The 22,022-nt window shown below is 34.2% G+C and overlaps 2 protein-coding genes across 2 annotated transcripts in view; both read right to left on the reverse strand.

Moving 5' to 3' along the window:
* Positions 1 to 4,048: 4,048 nt before the first annotated feature.
* Positions 4,049 to 18,447, reverse strand: LOC139115007 (choline transporter-like protein 4). Its single transcript, XM_070676917.1, has 11 exons — positions 18,399 to 18,447; positions 14,928 to 15,053; positions 14,294 to 14,393; positions 13,789 to 13,972; positions 12,983 to 13,218; positions 12,442 to 12,536; positions 11,422 to 11,525; positions 10,580 to 10,653; positions 10,059 to 10,239; positions 9,412 to 9,496; positions 4,049 to 8,618 (listed from the first exon to the last, which is right to left on the reverse strand). Exons 1-11 carry the CDS (start codon positions 18,445 to 18,447, stop codon positions 8,503 to 8,505), a joined length of 1,350 nt encoding a protein of 449 aa, XP_070533018.1. The 3' UTR covers positions 4,049 to 8,502.
* LOC139114193 (choline transporter-like protein 2) overlaps positions 15,829 to 22,022 on the reverse strand; it is a 37,288-nt gene continuing 31,094 nt past the window's right edge. The window contains exons 6-10 of the mRNA XM_070675770.1: positions 21,359 to 21,508; positions 20,058 to 20,118; positions 18,399 to 18,535; positions 16,992 to 17,075; positions 15,829 to 15,939 (exon numbers count right to left, since the gene is read on the reverse strand). Of these exons, the coding sequence (XP_070531871.1) occupies positions 18,477 to 18,535; positions 20,058 to 20,118; positions 21,359 to 21,508 (270 nt within the window). The 3' untranslated portion in view covers positions 15,829 to 15,939; positions 16,992 to 17,075; positions 18,399 to 18,476. The remainder of the gene's footprint in view (positions 15,940 to 16,991; positions 17,076 to 18,398; positions 18,536 to 20,057; positions 20,119 to 21,358; positions 21,509 to 22,022) is intronic.

The raw sequence follows: 22,022 nt of genomic DNA on the forward strand, positions 1-22,022 counted from the left end.
GAACTATTTCGGGTAATTGGATCTTCATATTTTTCAAATTTCTCAAAAGTGCCCTATAGCTGATTACAAATTACTCATAAAAACAAGTGTACATTTTTAAAGAAAAGCAGATTAGCTTACATTAGCTGATTAAACCGACATTCCTCATCCAATTATCACAAATTAGTTCCAATCGTGTTTAAGATAAATAATTTAACAATCTTACCTTTAAAACGGTAGTAAGTCATTAACAAGAGCCACAACAAGTCCAAAATGCTGTACTTATTTAACGGACACCAAATTTGAATCTGTATTACGTCGGACTGCGTATGGGATGGCGAGGGCGTAGCCTACAAATTTTATCAAACCGTGATTGGTCGATGTGTGTGCATTTCAATGAGGCACGTTGTCTTCTCAAATCACGCCCACCAGCTTTTGTTCATGTTCTCTACCATCACGCCTTACCGTAAGCCAAATTGGCAAACGGGGAGCGATAGTGACTGTTCATTATTGTCCTGTATGAAAATTTTAGTGCGACCTAAATGAAAATCCGTTGTACTCTTCGTTTGTATTTTTGAAACGAATTTGTTTCTTTGTGATGAAAAATGAGTGACGTTTCGTTGTTGTTTTGTTTGAAAATGGTTTAGCCTGTTTCGTTCTGAATTTGTTCTGCAGAGAGCAGTGAAGAAAAAGGAATTATTATCACACGAAGACTTTACGGGCTTCGTTGAGAAAAGGTAAATGACCCACACTTCCTGTCAAATAACTAATGAAAAAATAATGAAACATCCACTTATTATTGCACGAAATCTCTTTCATATTAATTTATTATTATTCTCCGCTTTCAGTTTCATGAAAACTCATTGATATTAACTTATCATTATTCTCTGCTTTCAGTTTCAACAAACCAGAAAATCGCGCTGTTATGAAGAAACTCACGGGAGAAATACGCTCAATCTATGAAGAGAAAGCGTGGAGTGCTCAAGAAATTGAAGGTAAGCTGACTGAGTCCTCCAGACTAGCTAGGATTTTATCAATCCATTCAGCGATCAACAAAAATTAACCTGACTGTTCAGAAGAATTTGTCAATTACTATTTCCTTTACAAGTATCCAGTTCCCATTGATCACAAAAGTCTGTTTATCTTATTCAAACAACAGAGGCTGTTACTGGCGAACACGCAAACGACAGGGCAGAGAAAAGGAACTGAAGCTCGACACAGGGAAAATGTGTCGTCATGAACGAATCAAAAGGGTAAGTCTTCTCACATGATAGTCTACAACTCTGTTGTATATGTGCGAACAATCTTGACTATCTTAATTTGTAAATCTCTAATGTCAGAGGATGTATATTAGAACAATATGATTTCTTTCATAAGAACGAACTTCATGACCGAATTTAGTTGGAACACACTCAGCACACCTGGCGATCATGGCTTAAAATAAAAAATACCTTTATTGTTGTTCAGAAACTAAAGTGCAGAACTGAAGACCTAGGGATGACCGACTGGAACGAAAAAAGAAGAAAAAATCAACGCTATTCTTCAGCCAGAGTATCAGAGTTCTGAAGACGACGACAAAGACGCAATTCCATCAATGCCCGAAAGTGGATTCGGCGCTCTTCCCCGAAGAGTCAGGAAACTGAAATGGCGGTCAAAAAAGTTGACAACTTACAAAAGAGCACTCGATAGCATTTTTTTAGAAAATATATCTCCTAAGCGCCGAGCATCAATGGCAACTATATCAAAACCTGACAATTATATGTCAGAAAGGCAGGTTCCAAAAGACGCACCTTCATGGGCTGTATCGAAAGATTATGATCAAATGTCTTACCTACAAGCATCAGATGAGAATGATAAATAGGTTCAAATATTTTGTTAGAAAGGTATCAAACCTATAAGTCTCTGTGCATATTTTGATGACCAAATAGAATATTAACACGACCACTTTTCTTTCCTTTCATAACTGAATGTTACGTACTGAAGAATATATTTACGGTAATTTTTAAACTTGGTTGACGTGAAATTGACTACCGTAAATGTTTTGATTAGTATGGAGAAAATCATTACAATTTAAGATTTCACTTGATGATATGTAAAGATACTCTTTTAGCACAGGCTGGTACAAGTGTGATAACATGTTTTGGGATTGAAGCTGCGTTAACCACAGACAACGAAAACAAAGAAACCGAACAACTATGATATTATTGTCCAAGCCGCACTTTATCTAGATTTAAAGGCGCCCTTCTCAATCCCAGGTTCTTGCATTAGCAAATGTGTCAACAGCCCATTAACAGTTTGTCATTCTTTTATTTTCCATTGAATATTTTATTGAGTTGCTAATATTTATATTAGATAAATCTGATAATTGAGTGGGGGCTTTAAGCGTAAGAGTATATGCTAAAAAGTAATTGGATGCATGCAATATTGTAAAAGGACCATCACATCGAGCTGTGTCTTGAGCATCATGAACGAGCGCCGCTCGCGTTGATATGTTGTATCCCTCTTGAACGATTCTCATGGTGGCGTGGTACTCAAACCTTAAGTCACAGGAAGTCGGGCGTGTTCTCGTGATGTGTGCTTTTCCAACAGCTATAGCTAGAGTGTTTTTGTGTATGTGTGGTGTATGTGTGTGTGTGTGTGTGTGTGTGTGTGTACACACACACACACACACACACACACACACACACATTATCGTGAATTGTTGTTAATTGTAATTTTTTATGTATTTACAAATATGCAAAAATCGATAGAGGTTTACCAATATATAGAATGCGTTTTTGGCCATGTTCAAGACATTATCGCAATTGCAAATAAGATTCTTTTCTTGATTTTGTTAGGATTAAAGACTTAATGCTATTCATGTAAACATGTTATTCCTGTTTTTTCAAAGCATTTCCATGGAAAGTGAGTCATAACTATTTTTCTAAACGACGAACGGGATACTAATATGTAAATAACATTGTGATATTCAATATCAGATTAGTATTTTTTACCGAAATAGTGTTGCACTAAATTGCACTTACGACAGTTTCCATGGAAATGCAGAACTCACACACACAAATATGCCAGTTTAAATGCTCATTAAATGCGACAGTAATGAATCCATTTATGGCAGCATAATGCCGTAATGATGAACCATAAATTTGGCATAAATATCTATTATAGGTATACTTTATGCGACATTTTTGTGTTACATTTCCAATCAATACGCAGAAAATATGTAAAAATAAATTTGTCATATATCCGATATTTCAAGACGACATAAAAACATCGTAAATGTATTAAATGTGACAACATTAGCACTTATATTCCACATAAACGTAACATTTTTTGTATATATATGATTCATTTTGTGTTGTGTTTAAGTAGACATATATAAGGTATTTGCGCGTTTGAAAACATTTCCGTCAATTCCATAAATTGTATAATTCCGCATAGCAGTCATTCCATAAATGACACATATACACATACCACAAGTTTGCTGGGATGCGCCATAAATATGACATAAAGCATCAATTTATGTCACGTTTCTTTAAATTTAGGTCTGCAGAAATGAGTTTTTTCACCCTGTGATAGGCTCTGTCTATCGTTCTTTCTGTCATGCAGCTCCAACTTTACCAAAAGAAATTAAGTTGTCACCATCTGTTGCTTCTTTTACAGAAAAAACTGTGACTACGTCACTTTTTTGTTCGAATCTGGGGTTTTTATCATCTTGTATTGTCCAGTTGGCCATATCAGTATATTTTTATTGTTGTAATTTTATTATCATTGAATTTTTATGACCTTTATAAGTCTATTGTGAAGGTTTGATATTTTATTGAGTGGAAATCGCTTTAGAAAAAATATTTTTTTTTTGGTTATAATAGGCAACTTATTTCCTGCTAAGCTAGAGTGTGTCAGTACATGATAATAATTGTCTATTGACAGCAAAGTACGCCCCTGGTAATTTTCAAACTGTTCCATATTTAAAGGTTTTATTACAGGCTGAAAACAAATGATGTTGTTTACACATTTGTGTAAAAGTAGATGGGTTGTTAGTAGTGAATGAAAAACAATTCACCACAAAAGATGCTTTTAAAATGCATAAAACCTTTATTTGAAAAAGCGTGTATGTACCAAAATATACAAATCAGTGACTGATATATACACATCCTTCATTTAGTAGAATTTTTATGCCTTTTTTTACATAGTTCAAATACAAATGACAAAAATAACTGGGAAAAAATGAACCACATCTCTTAATTCAGAAAGTAAATGTTAACAGAATCATTTCTAAAAAAATCAGTGTTACTTTCCCTGGAATAATTTACAAGGAAAAATCTGAAAGTATGTTTTATCTGCGTTCACTTCTCAGGGAACATTCTCAATATGTTTAGACATCCTGAATAATACAAACTCTTGATAGAGAAATAATCTCCGGTGCAGTAGAAAGTATTTAGCAACATGAATATAGTATGTCTGCACAGATGAGTCTGCACCATTGCATACAAGTTGTTGAATGCCAAATGTCTTTCATAGTTCTGGTTACCTTTACTATACACTGTACTTGTTACTCTCTCTTGCCCCTGCATTTCTCTTCTGCAGTTTCAATTGGCATAGGTCATCAACTGAGCATGTGCCCAAATGTGAGTACAATTATTTTTACAGTACTGGGAAGCAAAATTTCATTTTACAAATTTATAAAAGGTAAAATACAGTTTTTTTCTTAGCCGTTTGCGATATCAACAAGAAATTTTGCTGTTTGCTCAAGCCAACTATGAAGAACAGCCTCATTCTTGATGAAATAAGTGATCTAGTCAGACGGAGGGGGACCAGGGGGGTGGGGGACGGGGCCGTGAGTCAGAGCAAGATACAGTACACATTGTGGGTGGAGTTACAGATCATCAACAGAAAGATTGGAGCACACACACATCTGATGATTTTACACCCCATAAATACTGATTGGAAGCTCTGACAGAAGACTGGTCTTGCTTTCCAGACTTCCTTGATTTATCAATGTATGTGTAATAATCAAGGCAAGGAGCGCCATTTCTAGTGGTCCGGGTAGACATGATGATCTTTATTCCTACATTCTTCACTCCTCACCACAGGTGGCACACTTCACTGTGATTATTGCACATGAGCGAAGTGACAACGTCTGGAAAGCAAGACAAACAGACGACTACGACAGAGAGGAATCATGGTATTAATCAATAGAAAAGATGATAATTCAGTAAACTCTCAATCAGACTCACAACATATGGCACCTTGTCACCTAGTATCAAGACATATCACATCACAAATGAATACAGATCTGATTAGGAGAAAAAATGCTTTGCAGGTAACTGGTACGTTGCTGATCTTCCTCTGAAATATTTACATTGTTTTTATATACATACACATTTGTGACCTACTCAATATTTTAAGTTGCAATGACAATCATCAAAAAAATCATAAAATACATTTCTGTAATGAAAATGTACACAACAAATATTGTATAGTCAAGGCTAGTAATTGCATTTCTCATTTCTAAATGACCAAAGTTTTCCAGACATTAATCTGAAATCTTAGAGTCTCATCGTGCACAGATTGCACAATGTATGCCTTTTGTTGTTTGATGATTGCAAGGGACCACCTCTTAACATTTTGATATACCAGATAAGCACAAAATTTTTAAGACTGCATTATGTCTAATTCTTTGATTCTCTTGAACCATAAAAAAATGCAGATTAAAATGCTGACTGAGGCCATCAGCCTCTTTGCTTTAGTAAAAATATCTCAACCCTATGCAAAGAATTTTATGGCTTATTTTATTGTATTATGGTTAAAATGTGCTTTATGTAACAACATAAGTCAGTGGTGAAGGTTTTTATTTCTTTTTACAATTTTTTTTCTCCACTGTTTTGAAAGATAGAAACTGACAACACCAATGTGATACCACCTCCTGTTCCTCTTCAAAACTTCAACCCCAATTAACATAAATGATTTATTGCTATCGTTTGACTAAAGATGACAAAAAATCCTTGTCGGAGATCTGTCACAGTATGAAAACACAGTTGACTCCATAAAATCGTAAAATGGCAACCAAATTTGCCAGGGAAACATATCATAAGTGGATCTCTACTATGTTTTCTGTATACAAATACGATACAAAATATCATGAAACTGAATTCATAAAACGTAGACACTTATTCTCTACACTGATACTTGTATCAGCAGGTTACACAGCACCCTGTTAATTTATTATGATCTTACACAAGTTTTATGATGTCGTGCAAAAAACACCTTCTGTTCATAAAATAATCATTTCTTGTAGTACCCTCCTGGAGTACCCTCAAGTAGTCCAAGTTAAAATCTGCATGTAAAAATGGCACACTGGCTGTAAAAGCAAATAAGAGAACTTTCATTTTAAATTTTAAATGGGTATCTTCATCTGTGACGGATCTAGTATATTCTTTCCTTATATGGAGTTGTGTAGTCGGCTTTTTAGAAATGTTCATCCATTATTCACACTCTAAGCTACTTTAAATGTACACATCATCAGTGCATACCAGGATTAAAAATATACATCTTAGTTTGGCATTTCATGGCATTTTAAGATTTGGTTTGCGAATCTTGATCATTCATATTTTAACACTTGCGAAATGATTTGCTGTATGAGAAATTACAACCACAGGGGTGAGATAATCCCTAACCCAAGCTTTAATGTCTTGTAGTTTTTGTAACTGGGCTGGTAGATTAATGCTTCTAGTTCAACTAGCCCAATGCACTAGTGAAGTATTCAGCTGGGACTTACATTAAAGTGGGATGGTGGGGGGGGGGGGGGGGGGGGGGGGGGCTATTTTAATGATCTTTTTTGGCAACTAGCTTACAGGTTAGTGGATCTGGAATTGATTTGATCAATCCTGACCCACTGGTTAGCTTTAGATATCATATATTATTTTACATTTAAAAATGCTATTATAAAATTTCACTTATAAAATATTTTACAATTTTACCTCTAAAATGGAGCAGTATACTGTACCAATAGTCATACTTACAAATATAAGTACACATACATACAAGTTATATATACAAGTTAAGCACATTACAGCATCCATAAAAGTTTGAATCTAAATCAAATCAAATCAAATCAAACCAATAACAAACAAGAGTTCAAGATGAAAGACAAAAACACACTGTCAGAACCAAGTGAGTTGTTTTAAAAATGCTGCACAGCAGTCTGGTAAATGTACTTTGTCACATATTATTTGTTAAATCTTCTTGGATATATATAAAGTGACCGGAATTGTAGAAAGGATGATGCATTAAGTACCTTAAGTTTCCAAAAGACTGCAATGTTAGCAATATGCTTTCAAACACAGCTAGCTTTTAAAAAAATGGAAGATATGTATTCTCACAAGCAGACATGGGGGATCATGTTAGTACTGGCACACCCCACAGTAAGTGAGGCTACCCACAATTCTCCGTGATCTGTACACACGGAGATCACTCACTGAACTGAAGCAAATTTCTTCTGTACACAGAACAAGTTGGTCAATATTTCAAAATTCTGGCAACATAGTTCTGATTATCACAATTTTCTGATCTCTCATTGTGAATAATGAGAAGATCAACCCATTTTCCGCGGAGGAGATAGCAATTTTGTAATTTTGTTGACATAGATTTTTGACAGCCATACACAATATTTTCAAGGAAACTAAGGGAATAAGTTGCATCTGTAAAGGATATTGATTTTTTTTAATGTTCGTAACAAAGGAAATTTGCATGTCTGACAGGTGCTATGATGAGACCATCTTAGTTGCTGATAACTTTATTTTGAAAAGTGTGCAGTTTTTAGCACCTCCAAACATTGACTTCTCATTCAATTTACTCTTGAATTTTAAACATAATCAATATTTTTGGAACATAGTTTTAACAAATAATCCTGAACTTAAATTGTAAGTTAAAAATTGTTAAGAAACTGATAAAATTGATAAAGCCTTTAGCAAAAAATGTTTGAGTGAACAAATCAAGGGGAATTGTGGGTAGCCTCACTTACTGTGCACCCCCTTTTCAGATGACAGAGGCCTATTTTTTCTCTGAAAAACTGCAGTTATTCCATTAATTTTGAATTGAAAGGGAGAAAATAACCTTTTAATATAGTTGTATTAAAATGTGAGTTCACTTAATTATAGTACATATACTTCAGAAATTGACATTATCAATGTGTATGAGAAACTTATTTTCAACTCACCAGTTTTGCTACAACAGAAATCAATTGACATGTATAAAGTACAGCACATCTCTTTCTGTCATGACATTTTCTTGCCAATACAGATCCTCACAGTTATGCTGCAATTTAAGATGCCATGACAGCAAGGCTGTGTGCTGTCTCTACTTGCACTATTAAATAAACTAACCTTGATAAGACCTTCTTCAAATTTATCTATATTACTTTCTTACTGTATGTGTTAAAAGCCTCTTCTTGTAAATGACAGCCTGCATTTTCCTACAAGTTAAATCCTATGTAGAAATCTATAGTTTATAGTATTCACAGTAATTTTAGGACTTTCCATTTGGAACTTCCTTTTTGTTCTTGGCTCCAGCAATCTTCATCAGTTCTTTGCTCATGTAATAAGGTTTCTCTGGTGAGCCGTCGTGCCGCTCCAAATCTTCCACTGTGTAACAATGACAACAACAGTTATTCATTAGAAGGACTTATGAATGTGCTTTAGAATTTCTGGAGCACTGTATACTATATTACACACTTACACTGAAATGCATTTATATCTGTTCATATATATTGTATTTATATGTGATTGCATGCCTCTGTGTGTGTTTATATGTTCATATAGTTTATGCAGTATGGATGAACTCTGGTAATGTATGAAGGTCGCACTTAACCACTAAGTACATGTACTACATTTTTGTCATGTCTGATAATTAGGACAAAAGTATGTGATTTTGGTATATAATTTGAAATGTGAAGTCATACCGTATGTCAGCTTTATCAAGCATGAAAGTCAGCATGTATATTAGTTTCTTGTCATTAGCTTAGATGCACAAAGATTTAAAATTAGATAAACTGAAATAAAAATGCCATAACTATTAAACATTGTCCTAGGTGATACGTGTATTATTACACATCACAAGAAGGCACACTTAGGCTCATACAATTACTAATATGGGCAGACTTTATATTGAGGCTGATTCTCCAGGTGTAGCTCACCCACCGGTATATATTTGGGCTGGCGTGAATACAGGCCAAGGAATTCAGAAATTGATTCAAGGAGCTGAGACATGTCTCCACTCAGATAATCTAATTTAAGTAGGGTGCATTTGCCACCATATACACCAGAAAAGTGCAAATGCTGGCATAGTTCAACACAATCCATATTGTTTTTCTCAGTCTTACCCCAACCTCCCAACCCTTTAGACATAACACTGGAATAAATGTTGGTGTATACTTACAGAAGCAGAGGAACAGGGTGTCAATGGCCATGCCATACACGCTGAAGAACACTGATGCTATCAAGTATGTCAGTAAGCAGATCACCTGTCCATGGAGACAAGAGCATTATTGCATTTGTGTTTATATAACCATTGGAAGAATAAATTGGATGATTTTGATTTAAAAAAAGAATGGTGAATGTTGATGAGCAAGAATAGAATTTAAGAATTCATCTGTGGAAAGATCTGAACAAGTTGCAAATTAAGTTAAACCTGTCAACTTCAGTTGAAGAATATAAGAAAAGTAACCCCTTATGTTTAGAAAAGCTGTGTAATTATAATGATGTCAAGTTTTTAAAGACCCCGGCTTTATTATGTTAGATGACGAGTGCTAAAATTGTTCATAGTTACTGTAGTATTTGTCAGCTGTACACATATGTCAGTAAAGAAAGACAATGTTTGCGTACTATCATATTTTTATCTTCACATAGGAATTTATGTGGAGTACAATAAAGCACAATTTCTCAGGTATAAACATTTTTCAGCAAATCAATGCTAAAACAAAAAGTTTTAGAAATAGGGCGCCCTCAACGTCAGAGCTGAAAGTTTCTGTTTAAAGCTGGTTGAGTTGTGAAAAGTCTTCAGGATACATGGAAGTCTGAACTTACGATCATGGGAACCCAGAAGTAGTTCAGGGTTGGAACAGTGCCAAAATACACTGCAAGGTAATCATCATACCAGGTGACTTGGCCAGTGAAGAAATAGAAGCTGGCAACTCCGACAGCAGAGGTCACCATGAGTTTACCCATGAAAAGCAGGAAATCTGTGATCTTGTCCAGCACAACAACTCTGTAAAATACATGAAGGTGTATGTTCTTGAAATTAAATCTAAAACTTGCCGCAATTAAAGTGTGGATTAAAAAAAATATTGGCAAACTGAATGAGATTCACACAGTCTGCAAAGACAAATTAGTAGTTTTCTGATTGGTTATGTCTGCAAGTAATTAAAATATTTGAAAAAAAATAATTTTGCCATTTTGATCGAAGGTAACATGTTCCAGGAACACCACAGTATGACTGCATTAATGAAAAACAATTAAAACTGCTCTTCTTTTGGAATAAGATTTGTCAGCATTTTATTTCAAAGAGACAGGTTCCACATATAAATATTTGAAAAATCAAATATTACCTGACAATATTTCTCATAAGAAGGAAGAATGCATTCTTGGCAGATGTACAGAAGTTCTTGCCGTAAACAGCCACCTGAAAAGACAAATGAGCATTGATTGCTGTGGACACTGTATTCAAGGTCCTTTCATGTATCTATCATGGACCTACATTAACTGTAGCTGTAACTTTTGATTATGTTTTCACTATTTTTGTTTTAAACACAATCGTAAGTTATTGCTCTAAAGCATTTTGAAACATCCACTATTTAGCTGGTCAACACAGTGGCTGTACAAGAATTCAACATATACAATTTGGAATATTACGATTTTACAGCAACTGGCCCTTTAAATACAAGTTCTTAAATATGAATATTCTTTCAGTATGTTGGTTCATCGTGTCTGGGCTTCATTAAGTGAAGAGAAGATTATTTCAACATCCATATGATGGATACGTGTACTGTAAAATCGTAATATTCCAAATTGTATATGTTGAATTCGTATCTAGGCCAGTTAATTCACTTGTCAACAATAACAATGCAGAGTTGATGAGCTGAATACTGTGTAACTATACATTGGGGAGTAGAACAAGATTACTGCAGTTATATGATGGACACTGAAAACAAACACGATGAAAAATTAATCAAAAGTTACAGCAACTGGCCCTTTAAATACAAGTTCTAAATATGAATATTCTTTAAGAATGTTGGTTCATCGTGTCTGGGCTTCATTAAGTGAAGAGAAGATTATTTCAACATCCATATGATGGATACGTGTACTGTAAAATTGTAATATTCCAAAATTGACATGCTGGCAATTTCACGCTACAATTACAAAGTTCCATGAAGTAAAGTGACTGTCTTACCAGGATGTAGGCGTTCTTGTTGAGGAACTTCATGAATTTCTCCAGACACCAGAAGCAGCATTTCATACACTTGAGGATGAACTTGGCAACTCTATTCTCGGAACCTTTTAACATGAAAAAAGGGAAAACAAGCAGTTTAATGAATTTGATAGGATTTTCCTTCTTCGTACACCCCTTTCAAATTAAATGGTCTGACCCAACCTCACTGATTCAAATGGTGAAGTTGGATAAGGCACGACAATTGGATTCAAAGATTTAACCCCTTGAGCACCAAAGTCATTTTTTGCAACCTTGATAAAAGATCTTTGCCAAATTTTGATAAAAAACTGTAGTCGCTTAAATGTTATGTCCATTTGCTCCAAAATTATCGAAAAATTATACAAAAATTCATAAAAATTTGTAAAATGTTGCACTAAAATTTTGGTGGGAAAAATTACAGCACTCTAAGGGTTAATATCGAGTTGGACAACTTACAGCGAGTATTTTACTCAAATGTGCAAGGTATAGTTTGAAATTTACCAGTTTTCAAGGCTCCATACACCATTTCAAATTTCCATTTTGGATTATTGGATAATAATAATGATAAAATATTCATACTAATAAAAATCTGCAAAGATGAGCTCAAACAAAAGGATTGGTTTACAATACCATTAACATGACATAATGAAAACCTGCATGTTTTAGTGCCTTTGCAACAGGTTTGTTTATTAGTTCTTTCAAACGAAACTGTGAACTGAAAATTCCCGATACTGTGATCGATAATTTATATCAGTAAAGAAAGTACAGCAATGAATACTGTATCAAATTACAAAGACATTACAATCATCTCATATTGATACTGCATTGTATTATCTGCAATTTTGCCATGTATCTATGCCATCTAATGAAACTCTCCTGACTAGAAAATTATATGCAACCTGAGTGTAGGAAATAAATATGATATCAAAAATAATCAATATAATGGACATTCATTTACATATTTGGTGACCTTTGACACAACATTCAGTTGTTTACTTTTACCTTTGAGCTTATGGTCCATGTAATCTAGCATTGCCCGTATAAGCTGGATTACAGCGATAATGAAAGATCCAAAGGCTATGGAACCCAAGTGATATCTGAAATGGAGAAGAATATTTGTGAACATATTTCAAACTGTGTAATTAATATATATATATATATATATATATATATATATATATATATTATTTTGAATATCTTGTAAATGCAAAACAAAAATTAAAAATTCTGAAACACGAGCTTGCAAACAAACCTCAGAATGATACTGTATATTTACCTCAGAATGATACTGTATATTTTACTTTGTTGACATACACATACAGTATTTATGGAATTATTTGTTACCATTTGAAGAGAATATTGATGTTTGCACTTTTATAGGCTAGAAGTTCTTATATTGTCATAAGGCCTTTAATCCTCCTGGGAAAATTCCTCTATCATGACATATATAGGGTCAGCAGGGGGTCAGGGGTCAAAGGTTACATGCAACAAACCGATTTAAAATTTCAAACATGCTTTTTTTCCGAAACATCGTTGGTCTAACCTGAGAGTCCTCCATAATGAGCCACTGACGGGAAACACTGGAATATCCTTGGGTTTGTTGAACGCCCAGTAGTAGGAGGCAAAGGCACCAGCTAAGACAATCTGATCCAAGGCTACGATGAAATTCATGATCCAGAATAGTCCAAACAATGCGTAAATTTGCATCCGGAATAAATTTGGATCACCAGCATATTCAATAAAGATGCATTCAGCTGTTGTGTTTTCCGAGTCAAAGGTCTAGGGGAAAAAGAAAAAAATAATATTTTCACTTTGAATATTTTTCATATCTAAATATGACAAAGAGGTGTTCATGTAAACAATATCTTTATGATATGTTTTGGAAAGTGCTGTACTTGATTTAAGATTTTCTTTTAATGATATAAACGGGGGAAATTTACTTGAAAACCACTGATGCATGTTAATGATTCTGAGTCTGTGTTTCAGATATGTTAACAATTCTAAATTCTTTCTATTATGAATGCCTGGAACTTTCTCTAATGATAAAATAAATGTTCATTTGGTGATCTGCTTGCCTTTTTCCTGCTGAAAAGTCAGCTGGCATAAGTTAACACAAAGTAATTGATGTAAATAACGCTCTTCCCTCCTACCTGCCTCCCATATTCCCAACTTCCCAATTAACTCTCTCATTACCCTCTAACAGTCTCGTCTAATTTCCCTGTATCACAAATGCTTCTTCCTTCTACTTGTCAATCAGTCCCCTTAATTCTATACATGAGTATCTCTCTAATCATTGTAAATCAGATACTCTCTGATTTCCTTGTGCCTACTTTTTCCTACCAAACTTACCAAAATATCACAGGATGTCCCATTGGCCTGTTGGAAATCTGGCGGTGCGTTGGCAATCTGGTAGGAGGCACTTCCAGACGTCGCCAAGTACACTGCCAGCACCACCCAGACTGCGAATAGCGCCACCTCCAAAATGAACGGTATGATCGGCCATAGCAGAGAGAACATCACGTTGGACACAGCTCTGTCAAAAATAAAAATCAGAATTCAGATATGATGCAAAATCACAAATTATTACGTTGGATTTAAAAACTTCCGTAACATCATTCCAACATGAGAAAAAGACTACATAAATTCCCACCTTTACAATATCATATTTTCATATTTCACTTTCCAAGTTGTAGCAATGACGTGTATATCATTTTGAATATTCAAAATATTTAACACTTAATATCAATTACCTCTATATAGAAAAATTAGATGTATCAATAAAAAGATATACACATTTGCAATATTTTTGACCCCATGGAGATAAAGTAAAGCATATTGAAATTCCAAAGATTACCTGCTTCCTTCTTTGACCAGAGCAATGGCTAATCTTATTCTGTTACACAGAAATAGGACTATCAAGATAAGGATGGCTAGGACAACTGCCAGTATGATGGCTGAAAGAGACAGAGAGAGAGGGAAAGATCAACATTCATTTCTGAAAATCACATAAAATAAAGTTCAATAGATGAATCCCATTGCTCACAAATGTCAAAATCAGTGCCTATGATCTGACTGAAAAACTCAAAAAAAATTCATGAAGGTCTGGCATAAAATATTCACAAAGTATCACATGTGTTTTCTAATGATTGCTGGTCAGGTGTTATTATTCAATGAACAGTTTGGAAAATTATATTCTGAAACTGATGAATGACAGCACCTGTAGGGAAAAACAAATTTACCATCTAACCCTCTTTCATCCATTGCCTGCACAAATCTGACCAAGATAACATCTAGACTCCACAAAAAGTTTGCACCTCAGATAGGAAATATATTCTTTAAGAATTGATGAAATATTCATATTCAACTTTTGTTTAAAGTCTAAATTTCTTCAGTCATGGCACATGAAAACAAGTACGTATTTTTCATTCTATGGTAGAATAGTTGGAAAGTTTGTAAGAAATTCTCTAAAATATATTGAATGTACTCACTGAAAGCCAACCAGGTCCATTTGGATTCCAGGTAGCTTGACAGGTTTGTGGTGAATTCAAATTCTATGTTTGTTGACTTGTCAATGGCAGCTAACTTGGCATATTCTGAGTAACAGCAATAAACCCCTGCGATTGAAAATGTAACAGAGACTTGATGTTATGAAGTTGCATCTGGCTCATGATCAATATCGTGTTGGAAAATTTTACAAGTGCAATTTCCAGACATTAAAATCAACATGTTTTCAAAGCTTAAGGTAGTTCATGACTTGAAAACGAAAGAGTTAAACTTTTGCTCAAACTTTCACTTCAGTGAACTTTTCAACAATTCTCTTTCAAAATCCAGAATAAAAACATGGGTCACCGTGCAAATTTAAGTACTAGAGAAATGAATAACCCAATATTTACAGATATTTGAAAATCAAAATGGCTACCATCACTATATTGATTTTATGGGGGAATACAGAATTTGCAATTTCACAAACTAAGCCGGTGAAAATTTTATTTACTCCATACACTTCAAAATGAACCATAACAAATGGTGGGCCAAAAATATTGTAAAAGTTTGAGAGTCCAAATATCTATGTCCGAAGCATGTTCTACCTTAAATTTATGAGACACTGACTTAGAAAGTTCATACTGACACAAGAAAATTTTACAAATTGTGGATAACATTTTACATATGATCCAATAATGGTACAGGGATGACGCAAATATATTAAATTTCCATTCCATCGATTGCCTTACAGAGTTTATGATTTACGGGGCACAAGGATTGACGAATTTAATTCACAGAAACTGTAAAAAGTACCATATAACTTTCAGTTTTCTGACATTAATGCTTATGGCCACTTGTGCATGGTTTTGTATTGACTATTTCAGATCATCAATGATTACGACAGACAAGCCAAGCAGTCCAAAAACCAGTAAGATAGCCAGCCAGACCATGATACCAGCTATCCACCTCATGATGACGATCCATATGAAACTGATGATCATACCAATTGCAGAACCACTGTAAAAATTCAGTATTAGAATCTTTTAAAATATCTTTAAAATTTGATATATCATATTGGAGGTTTTTAATTAGAATTGGAGCAAGGCAACATACTTCAGGGAATGTATGGAAGTACTTGTTTTACTATTTTATGATAAACCCAATAACTCTCTAATCTTTGCCAACTTCAAATTTCACTGACCACAGTGGGTAAAGGACAAAATCGTGTGCAACAGAGGATTAAATTTACATGCAACAAATATCAGGTGAGTCAGAACATATCTTATAATTCCCAAAAGGCAGAAAAGTTCATAAACCTGTGTACTTATGAAAGTGAAATTGTACGGTGGAAATATTTTTACCAATGAATTGAAAAGCAGAGCTGAAGAGGTTATTACATCTACCGGTACATCAATAAAAATCTTTTCTCTGACACATATTTTCTTTAAGGTCATTCAGTGCAACATATATTCCGCTTCTTTTTGGGGGACTTATCAAACAAGCAGATTAATTATGAGACAGCATATGCACACTAAACAAGACAAGCTTGAAGAACTCATTTTAGTTGTACATGCATGTATGACTAAACTGGACCTATAAACATACAAAATACCAAGAAATTGTGATTTTTAGAATTGTTTCTTAGCTTCAATTGTTCTGAAGTTGTTTTAGTGGACAAAAATACTCCAAAAGGTATCCAATTGTGGCTCTAGCATAGGGTTAGAGCCTAGGACTTTTAACTGAGTAAACCAACTATGAAGACTAGTATACCATCCAACGTGCACAGTTGAAAAGACAGGGATGGATGGGCAAATCAAGTTCAGCATAATTAAAATTTCATGGAAATGCAACTTTGTCTGGTGGGCGAAATTCGATTGTTATTATTCTTTTCAATTTGTGTTTGGCAATCAACAGACCCAACAGAAATTGTCAAATCAAATATCTCATCATAAAAACAGCAGTCTCCTATTGAACACCTCTGAAAAAGGAATATTTCAAAGGTTCTCTTGCACTGCTCAGATAAGTTATTTACATGTACCTCTAACTTGCTAAATAGAATTGATACTTACGCAAGCATAAACATCCATCCCTCCGTGAAGTCATCAAATATTTTGTCAGCGATGGCTTGTGCTCGAAGGTAGTAGCTTAATGCACTGGAAAAAAAGTAAATAAAATAATAGATAAAATAAATATATAAAAAAACAAATAAATAAACAGTTTATATTGATAAATTTAGAAACTATTTTATCAATAAAACATGATAAGGAATTACGTTAGTGTAATATATTATGGGCAAAATTTTGAAGTTGAACAACAATATTGAGAAAAGATTATACAATTATGCATTTCAAATAGATATATATCAAAACAAAAATATCATAGGCAATAAATAATATGTTACTTTATCAATGAGATGGCAAGTCATCTTTGGGAAATTCTCAGATGTACCGAGAAAGAGGTTCTTTTCCGTGTGAGTTTATATTTTGCTAGTAATGAAGATGGCAAATTTTAAGGCACACAAGTTTGAGACAAGCAGTTAATGTTGGTAAAATTTGGCAAGGACTCTTCTTAAAGAAGTATTGAAAAATGACGCATATATAAAGGTACTCTATTGGGGAAACGGAATTCAGGGCAACATCACTTATTTTTGTTTGAAAGTACATCCCATACAAAATCTTCTTATAATATTCCTTTAATTATTTTATATGTAAATTAGTAAGAGAAAAAATATTATACAAATCTTATACGATTCTTATATGTATTTGTAGTGAAAGGAATTTTTACTAGCAAAATTAAGGAAAAGAAAATTTCTTACTCATTTTTCCTCTAACTTATTTCCTTATAAGAATTATGTAAGAATTTAGTTTCTTAGAATCTTATAAGATCCTGACTGGAAAACATGCTACCTTGTCCTATTCCAATTTCATGGAGAGAATGGCTCTCAAAAAAGTTGCAATTCAGTATTTGGCTTAATAACCACTGGAACAGAGGTCAGTGTCATTTTGAGTTGTACTTTATTCCTTTTATAAAAACCTGTATATCTGCATGGGCCCCAATTCTCTTTAGGTAGTTTCGCCTCAAAAACGAAAGAATTAAATATTGCTCAAAGTTTCTTCAAGTGAATTTTCAACCATTCTTTTTCAAGACCAAGAAAACAGAAACGGGGTCCCCGTCCATATTTTGGTACTAGAGAAACAATATTTACTGGTATTTGAAATCCAAAATGGTCAGAACCCCTATAGAGAAAAAGAAATTCCTAATTTTCACTGAACTAAACCGGCCAAAAACCTTACATACTCAAATTAGCTTCAAAATAAATCCCCACAAGTGGTAGACCAAAACATAATCATAAAAGTTTGGGAGTCTGTATACCTGTCTCTGAGGCCCATTCTACCTTAATGATAACGTTAGGGAACCTCAGACAAGTTGTAGGAGGGAATTAGGATTCAAGAAGTGCATAATTACTATATACTCACAGCTGGGCTGCTTGAAGATCTGTGAAAGAGATCGTGTTGTTATTGGCATCTTCAGTGTTCTGTTGTTGGCATCTTGTATCACATCTTTTCCTGTGTGATTGCATCAACGACGAAGGATGGAATGCAACGGCCATACACTGTGAAAAAAAGAGAACATTTTCAGTACAGGTATCGAGTACTCAACTAACGTTTTTATTGAACGATGCAGTGCAACCTGGCCCATTTGATCATACTGAATCGGTTAATATGCAATGAAAGTGCAGATGAGGACTGTTTGGGAGGTAACCATGCATACGCCCCATGCAAGAAAAGCATATGGTTTCCTGGCATTGGCTTGCAGATCATTCACATTATTATACACCTACTGCCGTAACCTATGGGAGTTTGACGTCCAATAACTTTCCATATTTTTGTATAGTACGCGGAAGTCCCGAATACGGGAGACGCGCGACGCGCCTGTTTGACCTTTGACTAGCGATTATCGATGTAAACAAACTATTTTACGGTGAGTTAAAGACAAAATAACAACTTCCACCAAAATGTATTCGTAGTATAAGGTTTAAAACACGCTAAACACAAAACTGAGTCTAAATGCAATTGATTTTTATTTAAAAAAACTAAATAAATTGAAAACATTCAGCGAAGTTTGCTTGTACTGCACTGAAAATTAATTGGCTTCGTGCCAACGCAAGGGACTTGTACTACGGAGCAGTAGATCGCGCGCGTTCCACTCATATCGCGCGTGCCGCATCCCTTAAAATTTACCATAGAATTAGTTTATACGGACGATTAATGGAGGGAGGTGTATAATAATAGGGTTATACACAAAATACGGCCCTGTATGGACTCGGGCTCAGTGACTGACGTATTGGACTCACCTTCGGCTCGTCCAATACGTCAATCACTGAGCCCTCGTCCATACAGGGCCGTATTTTGTGAATAACCCTATAATATGATCTATGAGGATTACTATATTGTAAAAATGAACTTTCATTGATAAGATTGCATAACCTTGTCTGATTGGTATGCAGATTTATTCTTCATGATGATACATGCACCATTGTATTATTACTAATGAAAAACAATCTATTACATCATGAAATGCTGAAACCATCATAATTAACCATCGTGAAATCAATGAAATTAGGAGGTGAAACGCAAATTCACGTTGAAAACTCAGAAACACTATTACCCATTTCTTTTTCTTTACAGTCTAGGCTAAGAAGTAGTTTCATATTGCTACATGGAAATTGAAAATTGTTTACCATTTCATTCACCCTATACTACCAGCATATATATATATATATATATATATAATATATATATATATATATATATATATATATATATATATATATATATATATATATATATATATATATATATATATATATATATATATTCTGCAGGTATAGGGTGAATGAAATGGTAAACAATTTTCAATTCCATGTAGCAATATGAAACTACTTCTTAGCCTAGACTGTAAAGAAAAAGAAATATATATATTTATATATATAATATATATATATATATATATATATATGTGTGTGTGTGTGTGTGTGTGGTGTGTGGTGTGTGTGTGAAAAAACAATGTCACAATGGACCCTTCTCAGCAGCAAAGGGATTTTGGAATTATGCTGATATGGAAATTATACTCACACGGACTTGATTCCAAATAGTATGATGCACAATCATTATCTTCAAACAGCTCTGATGGGCTCTGTACAGCGTAGGTGGAAGATCAAAGTATTATTGAGAACAAAAATATTTTGCATACAACAATATTGTGCAGACAACCCGTTCCCATGACTGTTTAATACACATACATGTACCTGGAGCACAGAGGCTTTTGTGAATGCGCTACGCAGGCCTTTGTGTGTTCACCTTCAAGGACAGACTCATTATGGCCCATTGGACAATTGCCAAGATTTGTTTTTTCACACTGTATGTAGTTTCATTGCCTGTAGTATACATGTACCTATGTACTTGATTTCTTGACATACACACTTATAAAAAGACTATTGTGACCTAGCTTGTATATAGCCATGGGGCAGTCAAATTGATGCAAAAAATAACCAATATAATATATATGATTTTATTTTAGAATTTTATATGTCATTAATAACATCGCAATGTACACAATGTATATCTTATTGTGTACAATATGTGATTTATTTACAGATGAATTCTATTCGGTGGTCAAGAATTAAACTGGACAATACAGACATGTACATGCACTTTACAAGCTGTGTTTATAAGTTGATCACAATGTATTAAATATGATTTTGAAGTATTGTACATGCAAGACTTTCTTATAGCAAAGGAAAATATGTTAAAAGCTGCAGCAAATGGAGCGGGATATGGAAAAAAATTTTGCTCATTTCAATTGCAGGTTTGGCTCAGTCTGACACTAACGAAGAATTGATAGATTTATTGTTTTGCATCCTTGTATTTTTGTTGTAGTCCTAGTTGGAGACATAAACCTGATTTTAATAGTTTAAAGAATCACAAAACAAAACTGTTATTGGTCTTCTTTGACATAAATTATTTTCCAAAGAGTATATAGTTTTACATTTGAATTGCAGGAATGTGATATCTTTTGAAATCAGTCCATGCACTGAAGGTAGAGTGCGCCTCTGGGACAGATATTTGGACTCGCAAACTTTTACAATTCTTTTCTGATATACCACTTGTGGGGGCTCATTTTAAAGTTCTTGGTTTTGCTTTAGTTTTTCGAAAATCGAAAATTTTATTTTTCTTCATAGAGTTAATATAAGGATGGCGGCCATTTTGAATTACAAATATTGGTAAATCTTGGGTAATTGGTTTCTCTAGTACAAAAATTTGCATGGTGGGAGAGTCCACAAGGAAAGTTTGAGCAAAAGCCTAAGTCTTTAAATTTTGAGGTGCATACTACTCTGTACCTTAAATAAATATAGAGTAATAGGTCTGTTACTTACCTTGTCTGATGTTTTTGGATCAACATCATAATCACATATGTATTTATCCCAGTCTATTTTATCTGGTCCTCCGATAGGTGATGGTAATTCATAGGTGATTCCATCAGTTACACCCATCCATGTGGAGTTTGGACACTGGGAGACACAGATCTTGAACAAAGAAAATTAATTTAGTTTCCTTATAACAAGTTATTGTAGATCGCTCTTTTTGGGAGCCGTTACATGTAATTCCTGTTTGGACTGTAGCACTTTTTGTCCATGCTTGGTACAATTTAGTTTTTTGTCCTTGTGCAATAATTTATATATGGCCTGAGGATGTGAGAGATTTCTCATGACTGAAGTGTCTCAATCTGTCACAGATTGGTGGACATTAAGTTTTATATCTGTGCGTCACAGGCTGGGCATGTGATTTTTCATTTTAGTTTCATTATAAATATCAAATTTTCTTTCCGAGACGGAATTTTAATCCTATCATGTGCTTGGAGTAGTAACTAGAGGGGCACAGTCAAAAAGCACAAACATTCCGACTGTCTGTCCAAGCTTGTGTGATGTTTACGTTTATGAGTAACATTTCAGGTCAAAACATAGGAAAATAAACTGAGGCCATAGTTTTCATTTACTTCAGCATGCTTGTTCAATATTTTTAAAAATTCCTAACTTATGT

This window comes from Ptychodera flava, chromosome 16, assembly GCF_041260155.1.
Source record: "Ptychodera flava strain L36383 chromosome 16, AS_Pfla_20210202, whole genome shotgun sequence".
NCBI classification, from domain to species: Eukaryota; Metazoa; Hemichordata; class Enteropneusta; family Ptychoderidae; genus Ptychodera; species Ptychodera flava.

Excerpts from the sequence above, each read along its gene's own strand:
- LOC139115007 (XM_070676917.1), bottom strand. The coding sequence starts at position 18,447 with ATGCCAATAACAACACGATCTCTTTCACAGATCTTCAAGCAGCCCAGC. Across the intron at positions 10,654-11,421 it reads ACAAGAACGCCTACATCCTG|GTGGCTGTTTACGGCAAGAA; the intron begins GTAAGACAGTCA and ends TTGTCTTTTCAG. Across the intron at positions 8,619-9,411 it reads CACCCTGTTCCTCTGCTTCT|TGGAAGATTTGGAGCGGCAC; the intron begins GTAAGTATACAC and ends ATTGTTACACAG.